Source organism: Chelonoidis abingdonii, chromosome 1, assembly GCF_003597395.2.
Source record: "Chelonoidis abingdonii isolate Lonesome George chromosome 1, CheloAbing_2.0, whole genome shotgun sequence".
Lineage (NCBI taxonomy): Eukaryota > Metazoa > Chordata > Testudines > Testudinidae > Chelonoidis > Chelonoidis abingdonii.
Window position 1 is genome coordinate 26,879,015 of NC_133769.1, and position 14,921 is coordinate 26,893,935.

Consider the following 14,921-nt stretch of genomic DNA (forward strand, 5'->3'; position numbering starts at 1 on the left):
TATGTTAATATTTTTTAAATGACCCATTGTTGGCTAGACACTCAAATGAAATCCAAGCCCCGTAATTTCATGCTATATGTTAAAGGCATAACATTCCCCACCCCTAACCCAGGTTTTGTGGTTGTTGTAGTTTCTGTCCTGCTGGTAATTTGACTTCTTCATTTCAGCCATTTCTGAGAACAAGGCTAGAGAAAAATACATAGCTTTGGCCATGTTAAAACAAAACAAAACAAAACAAAAAACGGTTAAAAGAATGTTAATAAAGTTGCAAAGTCAAGTACTAAAAAGCAGAAATGCCAGAACTAAGTATAACTGTACCCCTTTATGCATGTATGCATTATGACACCATCTTTAACAATATGATCATATACTATTTTTCACTCCAGACCCCTGCCTTATTTAGTGCACAGGATGGACCTCTCTTGGGGATGAATCATGATTATGCTAAAGGAAGCTGTTGTTCATAGGACCCCTAGCTCATTTGTTGCAGAAGCTGGTAGATGTGGAGCGAATGAGGCAGGGGACTGCGGGAGAGAAAGGAAGGTCTTATGGCTGAATGCTGTCCTAGAGAATTGGATTCTACCTCTACTTCTGCCAAAGAATTCTTATGTAATGTTAAGCAAATCACTACACCAAACTTTTCCCAGGTGGTCACTAAATGTGAGCTGTGCTGAGCAGAGAGTTGTGCTTGAACATAAAAAGTACTGTATGATGCTAAGTACTTTGAAAAGTCAGGTCCCAGGCATCTCAAATAGGACACCCAAAATTAATGGATATATTTTACCATCATCTCTGTGTGTTTGAGCTCCCAATCTGTAAAATGGTGATAATACCCCACCACCTCAAAGGAGGGGTTTGTGAAAATAAATTAATTAATGTTTGTGAAGCCCTTGGATACTATACTGATGAGCTCCACAGCAAGGACTCTGAGGAAATTAACAATTGTGTCTTCATAGTAGGGTCTGAATAGCGTGCCATAAATAAGACAGAGGGCACACATTGAACAATGAGGCTAAAACAAAATATTGAATAACTGCTTATTAATTGAGCACTGTGCTTCTTGAACACTGAGTGAAGCAGGGGATCTATGGAAAAATAATATGTGATTATATAATTAAAGACTGTCTCATAATGTATATGCATAAGGAAGCTAAAGTAAGATTGCTCAGGCATCGTTGATTTTGGCATTTCTTAACTTTTGAGTGCTTGACTTTGCTAGCTGAATAATGTTATTTTAACATATTTTTACTTTGATTTGATACATAATAGTGAGTACCACTGAAATCCACCCACAACTGAACAAAAAAGTTAACTTCTTTTGCATAGGAAGACCTCACTTTCTTAAAGATGTTTAAAGGTGATAGAGTTATAGCCAGACATATCAAGATGCCTAAGCACTTGTGGGAAGTGTATGTATCCTGATACTCAAAAAATGAACAAAGCAACAAGGTTAGACAATTCAAAAACTCCCAGAATGTACTAAAATTCCCAACTTTGAATCGTCTAACCTTGTTGCTTTGTTCATTTTTTGAGTATTGGGTCTTGAGGTCTTGGGTAGTTTGCCCACCCCGCCCCCGAACCTCTTACCTCAGCCTGGAGCCCCCTGCCACACCACGAACTCCTCATTTCTGATCCGACCCCAACCCAGAGCCTGCACCCCCAGCCAGGGCCCTCACCCCCTCCTGCACCCCAACTCCCAATTTCATAAGCATTCATGGCCCACCATACAAATTCCATACCCAGATGTGGCCCTTGGGCCAAAAAGTTTGCCCACCCCTGATTTAAGTGATAGTTAGAATTTGGTTTAAAGCCATAAACTAAAGGTTCCTGTTAACCTTTAATGCTGTAGGCACTGCTTTTTCACCCAAATGAACCATTTCCCCCCATTCTCGGTAATTACTTTTCATCAAAAATATAGGAAGAGTTTTACAGTATATAGAGTTAACATGCCTGGGCAGGTTTGCAGACTAAATATTCCTTCAGAATATGATGTATCGACAAGTTAGATTATAAAAGCTATGAATGTCCATCATTTAATCCATAGAATAAGGACGCCCTAAGTACACACAGACACAGCTGACCATAAACATTCAGAATTAGCTTTTACTGTTTATTTTGTCAGTGACCTGAAGATAATGTGCTATTGACTCCTTCCACCCCCCACCCCCCAAATCCTTTACATTCTTAGAACTGTATTTCTAAAATTCATTGAAGTACATCAAGGAACACTAAAGCTCACTGATCAATGGTGCTCCTCAAAGCACCTTAATCTTTTTCACTTCATTGAGATCACAATTTGCAATCCCACAAGAAAAACCATAACAATCGATATTTGCTCTTATTGGGTTCAAGGAAATAAAAAAACCCACTGACCACAAGGAGAAATATTTTTGTAAAAGACTGTTTTTAAAAAATAATGCACTGACAGATTATTTAACTCATATTGTTGTTCCAAGTTACTGGAGTGGAAGCATTATCTCTGTATTCCCTTGCTTTTAAATGATGATCATAGCTTCACAAAACTCAGTTATGCAGCACTAGAATCTGTGGGGGACATTTTCAAAGGCATAAAGGACAATTAGGCACCTAACTTCCAGTGAATGTTTTCTATTGTGTAAGTAGTAAGCATGAGTCCTATGCACAGTTTCCTGTAGCAAAAAAAGTCGAGAAGGTATAATATAAAAGGCATTTCCCTGATTTCCCCCAGTTGCCTCGACTGGCTGCCCATGGTGCACACCTCAGGGGATGTCAGGACACACAGGGCTCAGAGGTGAAAGCCAAGAGATTTTATACCATCAGGCTCTTAACTGCTCTGCACAAGTGACAGTACCAGCAGACCCACTGGTAACAATTTACAACTCTTTTTGTGCAGAATGTTGTGCAACATATGGGATGTGGAATTTAAAAGTTCATTCACATTTTATGTGGCAGTACTTCAGAGATGTTGCAGCTGGCCATGCATTACACAGTACTGTAACCGGGACTAATGGACTGTGCAGGAGATGCTTTGCAATTTACCAACAGTGATAGACCAATAGGTGCCACCGCATTGCCTGCCAACAGAGGTGACTGTTCCTACAAGAAGAAGCCTCTCCTCCAGACATATCTTCCTGGACATGGAACTGTTTCAGTGACCTGCCCTGTGATTCTGAATGTGGAGTAGGATTTAAGTCAACTGCAATGTGGGGTTTGAGTATTGAGCAAGAGTAATAGAAGTGAGTACATATTGTCTGTCCTTAACTTGGTGTGCTGGGCTATAGCTGCAACTCCAATTACTATTAAAGAGTGTTGTGACTAAAACTTGGTGTGCTGATTTGAAAGGAAGTCCTTTAATTGAGCTATGGCATGAGATTTGTTTCTCATATTTACAGGTGGTAAGCGTATTGAGTTGAACTTTTTAGACCAATAGAAATGTGGCCAAAATCTTCTTATAAAGAACTTATGTGAAAACAGCTTGATCACTTTGTCAGAAACCGAGAAGTGGATGGTCAGGCTAGTGGTTGAAGCAGCAATGGTAAAGCCTAGTGGTTGGGCTGGGGACCAGAGACAGAGGCAGAGAAGGAATCAAGAATGGGGTTGGAACAAGGCTGGAGCAGGAGCAGGAGTAGTCTGTCAGAACCACGAAGTGGCAGGGGATACTCCCAGTGAGACAGTGATATTGAACAGACTGAGTGGCTGCTCTCATTGAGAACCTATATCCCTGGATTTGGGGTCACCTGGTTAGACCTGCACCTGTGGACTGCCTGAGCCCCAGTTGATTCATGTGGATCCCTCAGGTAATCAGGGTCAGGGATGACTAATCAGCCCAGCAGCACTTATAGGGTTCAGGCTCAGAGTACTCATCAGGCTCAGAGATGACTCATTACATTTCCTTCCCTCCCCCCGTTCAAAAGATGCCTACCAGGGGTCTTTGGACCAGGCTTAATTGATGGAATTCTCAAAGTGGGTCGAGTGCATGTATATTTTCAATGGGCTCCCACAAACGATCAGCTGGACCATCACCCTCCCATTCGACAAAGTACATAGCTTGGAATCCAAAATTTGCTTCATCAGGTACTCCTCATACCCCTGGACCATGATGGGTGGAGGCGATGGTTGTACTCATCTGGGGAAGGAGTTGTTGATGTGCTTTTTCAGCAAAGAGATGTGGAATACTGGCTGCATTTTCATCCCTCTAGACAGCTGGAGTTTGAAGGCCACAGGGTTGATTTGCTGAATGACTCGGAATGAGCTAAAATATCGATAATCCAACTTCCTTGAAGGCCAAGTAGAATCAAGGTATTGTGTTGAGAGCCATAATTTATCTCCAACTGTGATTGGAGCAGTTGCTCACTCATGAAGGTCAGTGTAACACTTGTAATATTTTTGGGCTGAATCTAGATGGGCTTTCAATTTTTCCTGGATGCAGTGATGGTGATTGACTAGGTCATAGGCTGCAGGTACATAGGAGGCTTGTGGCATGGACAGGTGAAAACGAGTGTAGAAACCACAGTTAGCATAAAAGTGACTCTGGGGGTTGATCAGTAGTTGGAATTACTGTACAGTAACTCCTCGCTTAATGTTGTAGTTATGTTCCTGAAAAATGTGACTTTAAGAGAAACGATGTTAAGCAAATCCAATTTCCCCGTAAGAATTAATGTAAGTTAGGTTCCAGGGAAATTTTTTTCACCAGACAAAGAACTATATATTATATAGATATACACATAGTATATGTTTTAAACAAACAATTTGATACTGTTCACAGCTATGATGATTGTGAAGCATGGTTGAGATGGTGAAGTTAGAGGGTGGAAGAGGGAGGGATATTTCCCAGGGAATGCCTTGCTGCTAAATGATGAACTAGCACTTGGCTGAGACCTCAAGTGTTAACACATTGTTGTTAATGTAGCCTCTCACACAAGGCAGCATGAACACGAGGGAGGGAAGACAGCATAGCAGATAGAGATAGAGACACCCCTTGTGTGTGAGAGAAAGATAGAGATGCACACTGCCCCTTTAAGTAAGCTGACCCACTCTTAAGTGCATTGTCTTTTTAAGTGGATCAGGAAGTTGAGACAGCAGCTGCTGCTCCAGGCTCTCTCTGTCTCTCATGTCCCCTCCCTGCTCTATATGGAGAAGGGGTAAGCGGAGTGCAGGAGCAGGGGGGAGGGGGACACCCTGACATTAGTGCCACCTCTTCCTCCCCTCCTCCCTGCACAGCAAGCAAGAGTCTCGGGGAGCAGCTCCAAGGCAGAGGGCAAGAGCAGCACATGGCAGTGGGACGAGGGACAGCTGACTTGGCCAGCAATTGATAGCCTGCTGGGTGGCTGGAGCACAGGGAACCTAGGGGAGTGGGGAGCTGATAGGGGGATGGTCAGTCCACCCTGGTTACAAGTCCCCACCAGCTAGCTGCAACAGGCTGCTCTTCCTGCAAGCAGTGGACAAAGCAGGTGGCTGCCAAGCAATGTTAGAAGGTAGCACTGCACAACTTTAAATGAGCATGTTCCCTAACTGATCAGCAACGTAACAAGGAAATGACTTTAAGTGAGGAGTTACTGTACACAAATTTGGTGAAGGGAAGGAGGAAAACCCAGTCATGGTGATGATAATTCACAAAGCAGTAGAGGTACTGTTGCAGAATTTGGTTCACTTGTTCAGTTTGCCTATCAGTCTGTGACTGATAAACTGAGAAAGTATACAGTTTAACATCCAGGAACTTGAACAATTCCTGTCAGAAGTGTGAAACAAACTGTGATCCCTGGGCAGTGGAATCAGAGCCCCAGGGGGTCTTTGTTTGAGCAGAGATGTCACAGGATTCAATGTAGGACTCAAGGGATGCATGTAGTTTTGGACACAAGAAATATCAAGAGACCAGCTTCAACATTTTCCAGTGGCTGAAATGGCCAGCCAGGGATGATTCATGGCATAGCTCGAGTGTTGCTAAATGTAGTTCACCACTGGGGATATAGATCCGGTCCTTTAACATAAGAATCCCATTCTTGACAGAGAATTTTGGGTTAGAAACTAAGTCATACCAGTTGACATAAGGTTTATTGCAAATGCAACATAGGGTAGGAGGGGCTTCACATGAGAAAGCAAGCCATTGTTCACCATCACACTGATGAAGTGGCAGGTTTAAAGACTATGGCAGGTTCAGGCGCCATATTTTTCTTCTCCAGCTACCTTCTCTTGTGGACAGTGCATTGGGTTTATCATTCCAGGGAACAGGTAATGGTGAAATTGAACCTGGAGAAAAAAAAGACCACCAGATCTGATGCTGGTTGAGAGTTCTTCCTGTTTGCAGGTACTCCAAGTTCTTATGGTCTGTATATACCTGGATTAGGAAATATGCATCTTTCTGAGATGATGAGGATGTCATCTAGATAGATCCCATGAACCAGCCTAAAACATCCCTGAAAATGTCCTTGAGAAAGAGCTAGAATGTGGCTGGGGCATTGGAGAGACCAAAAGGCATAACCAGATATTCAGTATCATAATAACAGGTGTGCAATTCTGTCTTCCATTTGTTACCCTTCCAAATACAGACTAGACTGTAAGCCTCATGAAGATAGAACTTGGTAAATACCTTGGTGGAACCAATTCTTTCCAACAGCTTGTTTACCAAAAACAAAGCGTACTTGCTCCTGACGGTGATTTTGTCCAAGGCACGATAGTTCATGCAAAGGTATAAGGAACCATCCTTCTTTTTTCATAAACAAAATTGGGGCCTCAGCAGAAGACATGGATGGATGGCTGAATTATGCCGGAATCTCAACAAGCCAGCTATACTATTGTACTATACCATTGTAATGCAAATGTGAATGTTCAATGAAAATGTGATCTGTGTCAAGGCAAACAGTGCAGATTTCTTCCTTACCACAGCACAGGGGTAAATTGGATAGAAGTGATTGGAAGGAACCCTATGAAAATGAACATGACTGTCACATGGCTCTGAATAATAAGGGCTCTTAACATATCTAAGTGTCTGTCTGAATTAAAGAAAATGTATTTAGACTGGTTGCAAGAGCAGTGTTATAGAAAAAACAGTCCCTCCCACACTTTTTTTGAAAGCTCTCCAAAGCTACACTGCAGCTCAAGGTACCAACCCGTTTAAGAGGATTACTCTATTTAAAATTGTAATCAAGATTTTAAAAAGGCCATTAATTAAGGAAAAAAGAATAAAAGGCAGAGTGTCAGCTGCATTCTCAGTGATAAAAAATTGGCTGTCTGGACAATCACCATTTGGCCACCTACTAAAACAAACAGTGTAATATAAAAAATTTATATAAAAAAATTACAGAGGAAGAGCACCTTCAAAATGTCCTTCTCAAATTTTATACCTTTTATATGGCTCAAAATCTGTTTTTGGCTTCCTGATATTACATTTGAGTCAGGTTGATGTCAAATGTAAGTTATTGTTATGGCATTACAGTTAGAAAAATGAAAGAAATCTTACAGATTCCCAAATGCAGAAAAGGTACTGCAAGCAAAACGCTCTCCTCTTTCTCACGGAATGTTTGTGATAGGTGGTTTAAAACAATGCTACATTCTCTCCTGGTAGGAAGGAAACTTGAGGAGCCAATGCAAATTTGAGGCTGATAAAAATTATATTTGCTACCTTCTGAGATACTGTAATTACACTTACTCCATTATCCTGAAACTCTCATTCAGTCATTAGGTGTTGATTTGTTTATGAAGTCAGCAAACTGACAGCTGTTTGTTTCTCATTAAGGCCTGTTCTTATGTAAATGTCTTTCATAAAATTGAAATAAATTTTCATCAGTGTTAGAAATGTTCTATTCACATAAAATACAATTTCAGAGAACAGGTGCATACATTTGATTTTTCCAATGCATTAGATTCCTTATAACAGATCTTATAATCCAATAGATCTCAACTAAAACAGGGACCTTGTAAAGCCATGATTACTTGGATGCACTACATTTACAGATGCATATGTCAGTATAAAACTACCAGAAGATTAAAAAAGATTTATGCCAAGGAAAGACACTGTTTAAATGACTCATTTGAAAAGGAAAATCATCCAGTCCCATGGTGAATATGCACCAAGTCTAGTTCCTTGTTCAAGACCTGAGCAAAAGGACTTTGCATTACAGGAAAAACTCCTCTCCCAGAAACTAGAGGCAGAACTCAGAGCATCCCTGCACACCCTGGCTACAGCTCTAACTATCACCTTTGGCTTTGGGCCTTAGCAGAGGTTGCGGCTCCTATTTACAAAAGGCTTTGATTCAGAGGATTCATGCAGTTCACTGAACCAATGGCCAACACCAGAGGAATTGTGTTTCTGTGGCCTCCAAGCAGATTTAAGGATTTGGTCCCAAGTGAGTAATAGAGACACTACAGTGATGGAATGGATTTATCGCTACATTTTCATCTCAGAAAACCTACAGAATGAACAGTTACAATAATAAAAATATCTGTACATGAGGTCGAATGATTTCTGAACAGATAAGAAAAAGAACTGCTGATTTATTTAAAATTTGGATTCATCAAGGGCTAAATTGTGCTCTCAAGTACTAACATGGCCATAGAGGGGAGTAAGGGTACCTCCCCACCTAGCTGCACTAGGGCTACCCAGAGCTTGGGTCCAGGTCCTCAGTGCAGCTAGGAAGTGAACAAATGGGTGGGAAGAGATCAGAGGGACATGGAGTAGGTGATGGCTCAGCCACCTGCATATGCTGCGTCTTAGAAAGCATATTCTCCCATTCTCTAGAAGAAGAGGGGCGTGGTACAGTTCCTCCCAGGGCTCCTCCCTGGGCTGTGCAGTTTATACAAGACCTCAGGACACAATAAAACTGTACAATCCAGACAGCTCAGAGGTTCTCTGTATATCCAGTCCCCACCCACAGCACACCTCAAACTTGCAAGGGCAGAAATTGCCTTTCTACTAGCAAGTGCCCAAACAAACAAAAAACTACTACTAATCTCATCAGTGTTAGTTGTGTAGTTGTGTCCTATCCCCACTCCTCACTGACGAAAACGAAGGAAAAAATAATATCACCCGAGAATAGTACAGAGTATCGTATTACCTTCCAGTGGAGGGCATGCCGTCACTTCCCCCTTTCCCCTCAACGGAATACTTAATATCGTGTCACAGTTTCCTAAAAAAATATTTTTATGAACAGGAAGTAAAGTGCAGCACCCATGTCTGCTTCATGTAACACCCTACCTCCCTCTAATTGCAGCTAGACCAGCTGGAGCTTGATGAGTCTGGTCTTTTAGCTCAAGCTTCAGAAGTACCAGGTTTGATGCCGCTCACTGCCAGTTGGGGTCTGTCAGTGATTATTTGTACTTTAATGACATACAAAACTCTACTAACAGAAGGAAATCCCTTCAGACACAAGATAAAATGGGATATATTAATTTTTTGTGCATGGCATAAACCAGTAACTTCACTATTCTTTCACTGTGATTCTTCCCTTTAAACAAGTCTCCTAAATTGAAAATGGAATCATTTTCTTCTGTCATCACATATATCTAGAAAACCTAAAATGAAAAAATGCCTGTAATAACACCACTTGTACATTTTGCATTATAACTTTAGGTACCATGTATGTCTTACTACTGAGTTTAAAAACAACTTATTTCAGACTTGAATCCTAAAAAGTGCAAAAAGCCTCTTGCAAGCTACTGAGTGCCCTTAGGCCTCCCAGATTTGACATCTGAGGCCATTCAGCATCCTGCAGGATTGGGACTATTATAATCTAACTATTTGTTCATTGGCCTTTGAATGGGGATGTTTAGTATTTTCTGACCGATACTTTATACAAAATATGTGGAGACATGCAAATGAAATGATTTGCAGCCAGCATATGGAGAGTACAGAAAAATTACAAAGGACAGGAAAAACAATGAAAAATTGATCTACACTGGCTTTAATTCCAGCTGCTATGATACATTGGGTTTGAAGATAAGCAAGGAGCAATTCTATCTGGAATGATGGAGTAATTTAATTCTTAAATGAAGGAATCAGTGAAGATTAATCAGACATATAATAATCTATTATCTGAATATTATAATAAAGTCATAATAAATAATGAAAGACATCATCTAGTTAAGCAAATAAAAATATGAATGAAGGCAAAACAATTATGATTACAAGAAAAAGGAACAGGGTAGGACTTTCTGGTCATTTTTCTTTTGCAAGAGGGAATGCTATTCTTGAAAACCTCTAGAGTAAAAGAGGAACAGGGGTGACAATTCCTGGAAATGAATGATTAGTTAATGTTTGTACAGAGCTTCAAAGGTGTAAATGGCTATAAAGGAACAAATTATTATTATTAATGAATCATTTTGTTGGTGGCCCCGTCAAAATAATGTGGGTGTTGTTCCTACAGTGAGCTCCATGCAGGCAGATCCCTATGCCAATGCAGAGCTCATTAAAGGATCAGAGTCTTAGTGTGTATTGTGTCCTTTGAAAAAACACTTGGTGTTCTTACCAATACTTCACAATCTAATCATGTAAGGAAGATGGTCATTGATAAAGTATTGTATCTGGGCCAAATCCAGCAGCCATTACTCAGACAATACATCCCCTGGCTTGAGCAAGGACAGCAGGATTTCGCTTATTCCTTGGGATATAAATACAAGGTTAAGTGAATAATTACATCAAAATATGTAGTCTCTTACCAAGTTTTCTGTGGTAACAGGGCTGTAATTCTCCTCCACTGCATGAATTCACTGGAATGGTAGATACTTGCTGACGTAAACTCCTGACAGCTAGGCATACTTGGAAGGCATTCCTTAAAGTAAAATATTTCAATATCAGGTTTAATCTGAAGGCAACATTAGGAACTGAATTCTTTCTGGAAGGTGAATCACATTCAGTGAATCTGGAGGTTGTGTGGTCCAGATGGCAGAGCAAAGAACTGAGAGCCAGAAGGATCCTAAGACGAGCCAAAGGCTTTCTTCAATAACCTCATAATAGCAACAGTTTAGGATAGAAGAGACCATATGGCCCATTTACAGCAGGTCTGTCTAGCATTATGACTATGTGATGTTTTCTCCTCCATGTGGATGTCTAATTATATTTTTCAATATGTTCACAGATGCCTTTGATATAATTCTACAAAAACCCTTTTGTGTCCTTTTGCTGTCTTCCTGTATGTGATTCCTTCACATTCTCAGGCAGTTTAGTCACAGTCTTCTTTTTACAATGTTATGCACCTCTATCATCAAACCTCTTTTTATAATGAAAATAAATGCAAATTCATTATCTTTTCTGTATCATTCCTGTTGTTGTTGACCACACCAGTGTCTAGTACCCTTGGGTGTGGTTTTAGAAAAACTGGACAAGCACAAGTCCATGGGGCCGGATGCGCTACATCCAAGGGTGCTAAAGGAGCTGGTGGATGTGATTGCAGAGCCATTGGCCATTATCTTTGAAAACTCATGGCAAACGGGGGAGGTCCCTGGTGACTGGAAAAAGGCTAATGTAGTGCCCATCTTTAAAAAGGGAAGAAGGAGGATCCAGGGAACTACAGGTCAATCAGCCTCACCATAGTCCCTGGAAAAATCATGGAGCAGGTCCTCAAGGAATCAATTCTGAAGCAGTTAGAGGAGAGGAAAGTGATCAGAAACAGTCAGCATGGATTCATCAAGGGCAAGTCATGCCTGACTAACCTAATTGCTTTCTGTGAGGAGATAACTGGGTCTGTGGATGAGGGGAAAGCAGTGGATGTGTTATTCCTTGACTTTAGTAAAGCTTTTGATACAGTCTCCCACAGTATTCTTGCCAGCAAGTTAAAGAACTTTGGGCTGACCATAAAGTCTTGGGATAAATGGACTATAAGTGGATAGGAAGCTGGCTAGATTGTCGGGCTCAACGGGTAGTGATCAACGCTCCATGTCTAGTGGCAGCTGGTTTCAAGCGGAGTGCTCCAAGGGCTGGTCCTGGGCCGTTTTGTTCAATATCTTCATAAAGATCTGGAGGATGGCGTGGACTGCACTCTCAGCAAAGTTTGCAAGATGACACTTAAATTGGGAGGAGTGGTAGATACAAACTGGAGGGTGGGATAGGATACAGAAGGGCCTAGATAAATTAGAGGACTGGGCCAAAAGAACCTGATGAGGTTAAACCAGTGCAGAATCCTGCACTTAGGATGGAAGAATCCCATTCACTGTTACAGACTAGGGACGAATGGCTATGAAGCAGTTCATACAGAAAAGGAACCTAGGGGTACAGGGGACGAGAACTGATATATGGCACGTCTACACTATGGGATAATATCAAATTAGCTAAAATCGGTTTTAATAACTGATATTATAAATCAATATTCATGCGGCCACACTAGGCACAGGTAATTCGGCGTTGTGCGTCCATTGCTCCGAGGCTAACGTCGATTTCTGAAGCGTTGCATTGTGGGTAGCACTTCTGTAGCTATCCCATAGTTCCTGCAGTCTCCCCGCCCTTGGAAGGAATTCAGGGTGGAATCTTAATTGTCACAGGGGGTTCTGGGTAAATGTCATCAGTGCATTCCTTCCTCCGGGAAAAACATCAGCTGACAATCCTTCGTGCCGTTTTTCCCTGGATTGCCCTGGCAGAGACGCCTAGCACGGCAACCATAAGAGCCGCCGGTAGCTTTTTTTTTTTTTTTTTCCGGCACGTATGTGTACTGGATGCCGCGGGAGGAAGAGGCGATACTCCGCAAGCGCTACACACAGCAGCATTCACTTGCTTTTGCATGATTGCAGAGACAGTTACCAGTCGTTCTGTACCGTCTACTGCCGGAGTAAACTGGCAATGAGATGACGGTTATCTCTCCCCTCTTGTACTGTCCCTGCTATCATGAGTGCCCTGGCTGAAAATTTTGAAAGCAATTGGGATGACTTCACTTGGGTCTGAGTCAATCCCATACCCTGTGATGCCCTTATGGTTTCTAAAAATAGAGTCCGTCCTGCCTAGAATAAGGAGGCAAGTGTATTAGAGAACCAGTGTATCAGAGAGCACAGCATCGCTGCCCAATGTCAGTATTCACAGCCGAAGGGTTGCCCCTGCAACAAAACCGCGACCCAACCTGAGATGGGTTCTTCTCCCCCCCTCCTCCTCCAACCACCCCCTGGCTACAACCGGTGGACAGTCGGCTCCCGCCACATTTGTGGTCATGGAAGTATATAAAGAAGCAGGAAAAGAGACAGAGACTGTAGAGGGCCAGCCGCTAGGCCCGGCTAATGATAATGCAGGCGCAGGAGTAAAGTGGACGCAAGAATCTTTTCTTTACACTGGAAAGAGGAGGGGGGGGGCTGAACGCCCCACTGCTATGAGAAGATGATTATTAGCTCGTTCTGTCCTATCTACTTGGAGTACCAGGAATCATTCCCTCAATGAATATGTGTAGCAAATTTATCGAGGCATAGGGGTTCTCTGAGGATGGTGGGAGTCCTATAAGCACAGGTTTTTAAGGTCAGGCTTGACAAAGCCCTGGCTGGGATGACTTAGTTGGGAATTGGTCCTGCTTTGAGCAGGGGTTGGACTAGATGACCTCCTGAGGTCCTTTCCAACCCTGATATTCTATGATTCTATGACCTGACTTAAATGGAAAGCAGCTAGCACATCTTGCTATATAACTAACAATAGAATCATAACTTCAAAGTACTTTTAGTGACTGAGAATATTTGCATTTAAAGTTTAAAGAAGCTCAATATATATTAATGTTTTGCAATTATCTTTAGAGAAATTGGATAATCTAAAATCACCCCAGCCACCCATTAAAAATATTAAAATACTGACCAAAGCTCTCACAGCTCTATGTGATTTTGAATATTTCTTCTGAAGAAAGAGGTTCCTTCTAGCAATTTTCCAAACATTTTCTCCATTTCATCTCTTATAAAAGGTCTGATAAACGCAGTCTGATCATTTAGTGAGAAGCAAATAGAACTTTCAGACATTTTAATTAATTAGTGCTTTGTTTACTGGCTGGATTACCTCCTTGCAGCATACTACAAATAACCTCCACTCTTATCCTTTCATCATGGTAACACCTGGTGATGTGGGAAAAATGATTCAGCTGCAGGCTTTTCCTCTGAACTCAACTCAATTGAGATAGGACAAGGACGTTGAAAACTAAAGGGAATTGATCTCTCCTTAATGACAAGGACAAACTCCAAACACCTGCCAGTAGGATCTATTTGTAGAGACTATTACAGAGCTTTCCAAGTAGAAGTGACATGAACACCATTTAAGTACAGTATGTATTGCTTTGCTCTGAATACTATTTCAATCAATGAAGCATTACTGAAGGGAGAATAATTCAATGTTTAAACCTTAGGCTACTGCCATTTATCTACTCTGCCCCCCAAAATAAAGTACCAAGACACAACATGACACACAAAAACTTTTATATTACTCATGAAAAGTGCTGGATTAGAGTCTTGGACACTGAAATCCTCCCTGCATATCTGCAGGATCGGTACTGCACAGTACATGCTTCTCTACAGCTTCCTTAAAACTGCCATCTAGGGAGCTCAAGGATAAGATGTTAGTTTACTCTCTTGGCTAGTCAGAGTTTGGTCTCTCTGTTGACATGGACAGCAAGGATGCAAATTAAGACCAATGCAATAATCACACTTTTGTTATAGGAAAAGGACTGAGACTTCAATTCACATAGGCAAACAACAAGCCAGAGATGGTGCTCACTGTTGATCACTATTACCCTGGGCTTGATTTGAACCAGTGACTTGAGGTAAGAGGCTTCATATATCATTACTAGTTCCCAGAAGGGTTGTACTTTGGGTCTACGGAATGATTGAGCTTGACGGCAGAAAGAATTTATGCAAAACCACATTCCAGCAAATAGCAGCTGTATCTTACTACAATAGTAGCATGGGAAAAGTGTGACCCACTATGTTGTAGTGGTCGTAAGCATTCCCATTTTTTCCTCTATAAATGAATCCCTTTCTTCCCCAATTTTGTATTTCAGACT

General features: G+C 41.5%; 1 protein-coding gene across 1 annotated transcript in view; it reads right to left on the minus strand.

Annotated features, from left to right (window-relative positions):
* Positions 1 to 14,921, minus strand: part of RELN (reelin) — a 468,247-nt gene that overhangs the window by 119,145 nt on the left and 334,181 nt on the right. The window contains exon 22 of the mRNA XM_032796143.2: positions 10,630 to 10,742. Within this exon, the coding sequence (XP_032652034.1) occupies positions 10,630 to 10,742 (113 nt within the window). The remainder of the gene's footprint in view (positions 1 to 10,629; positions 10,743 to 14,921) is intronic.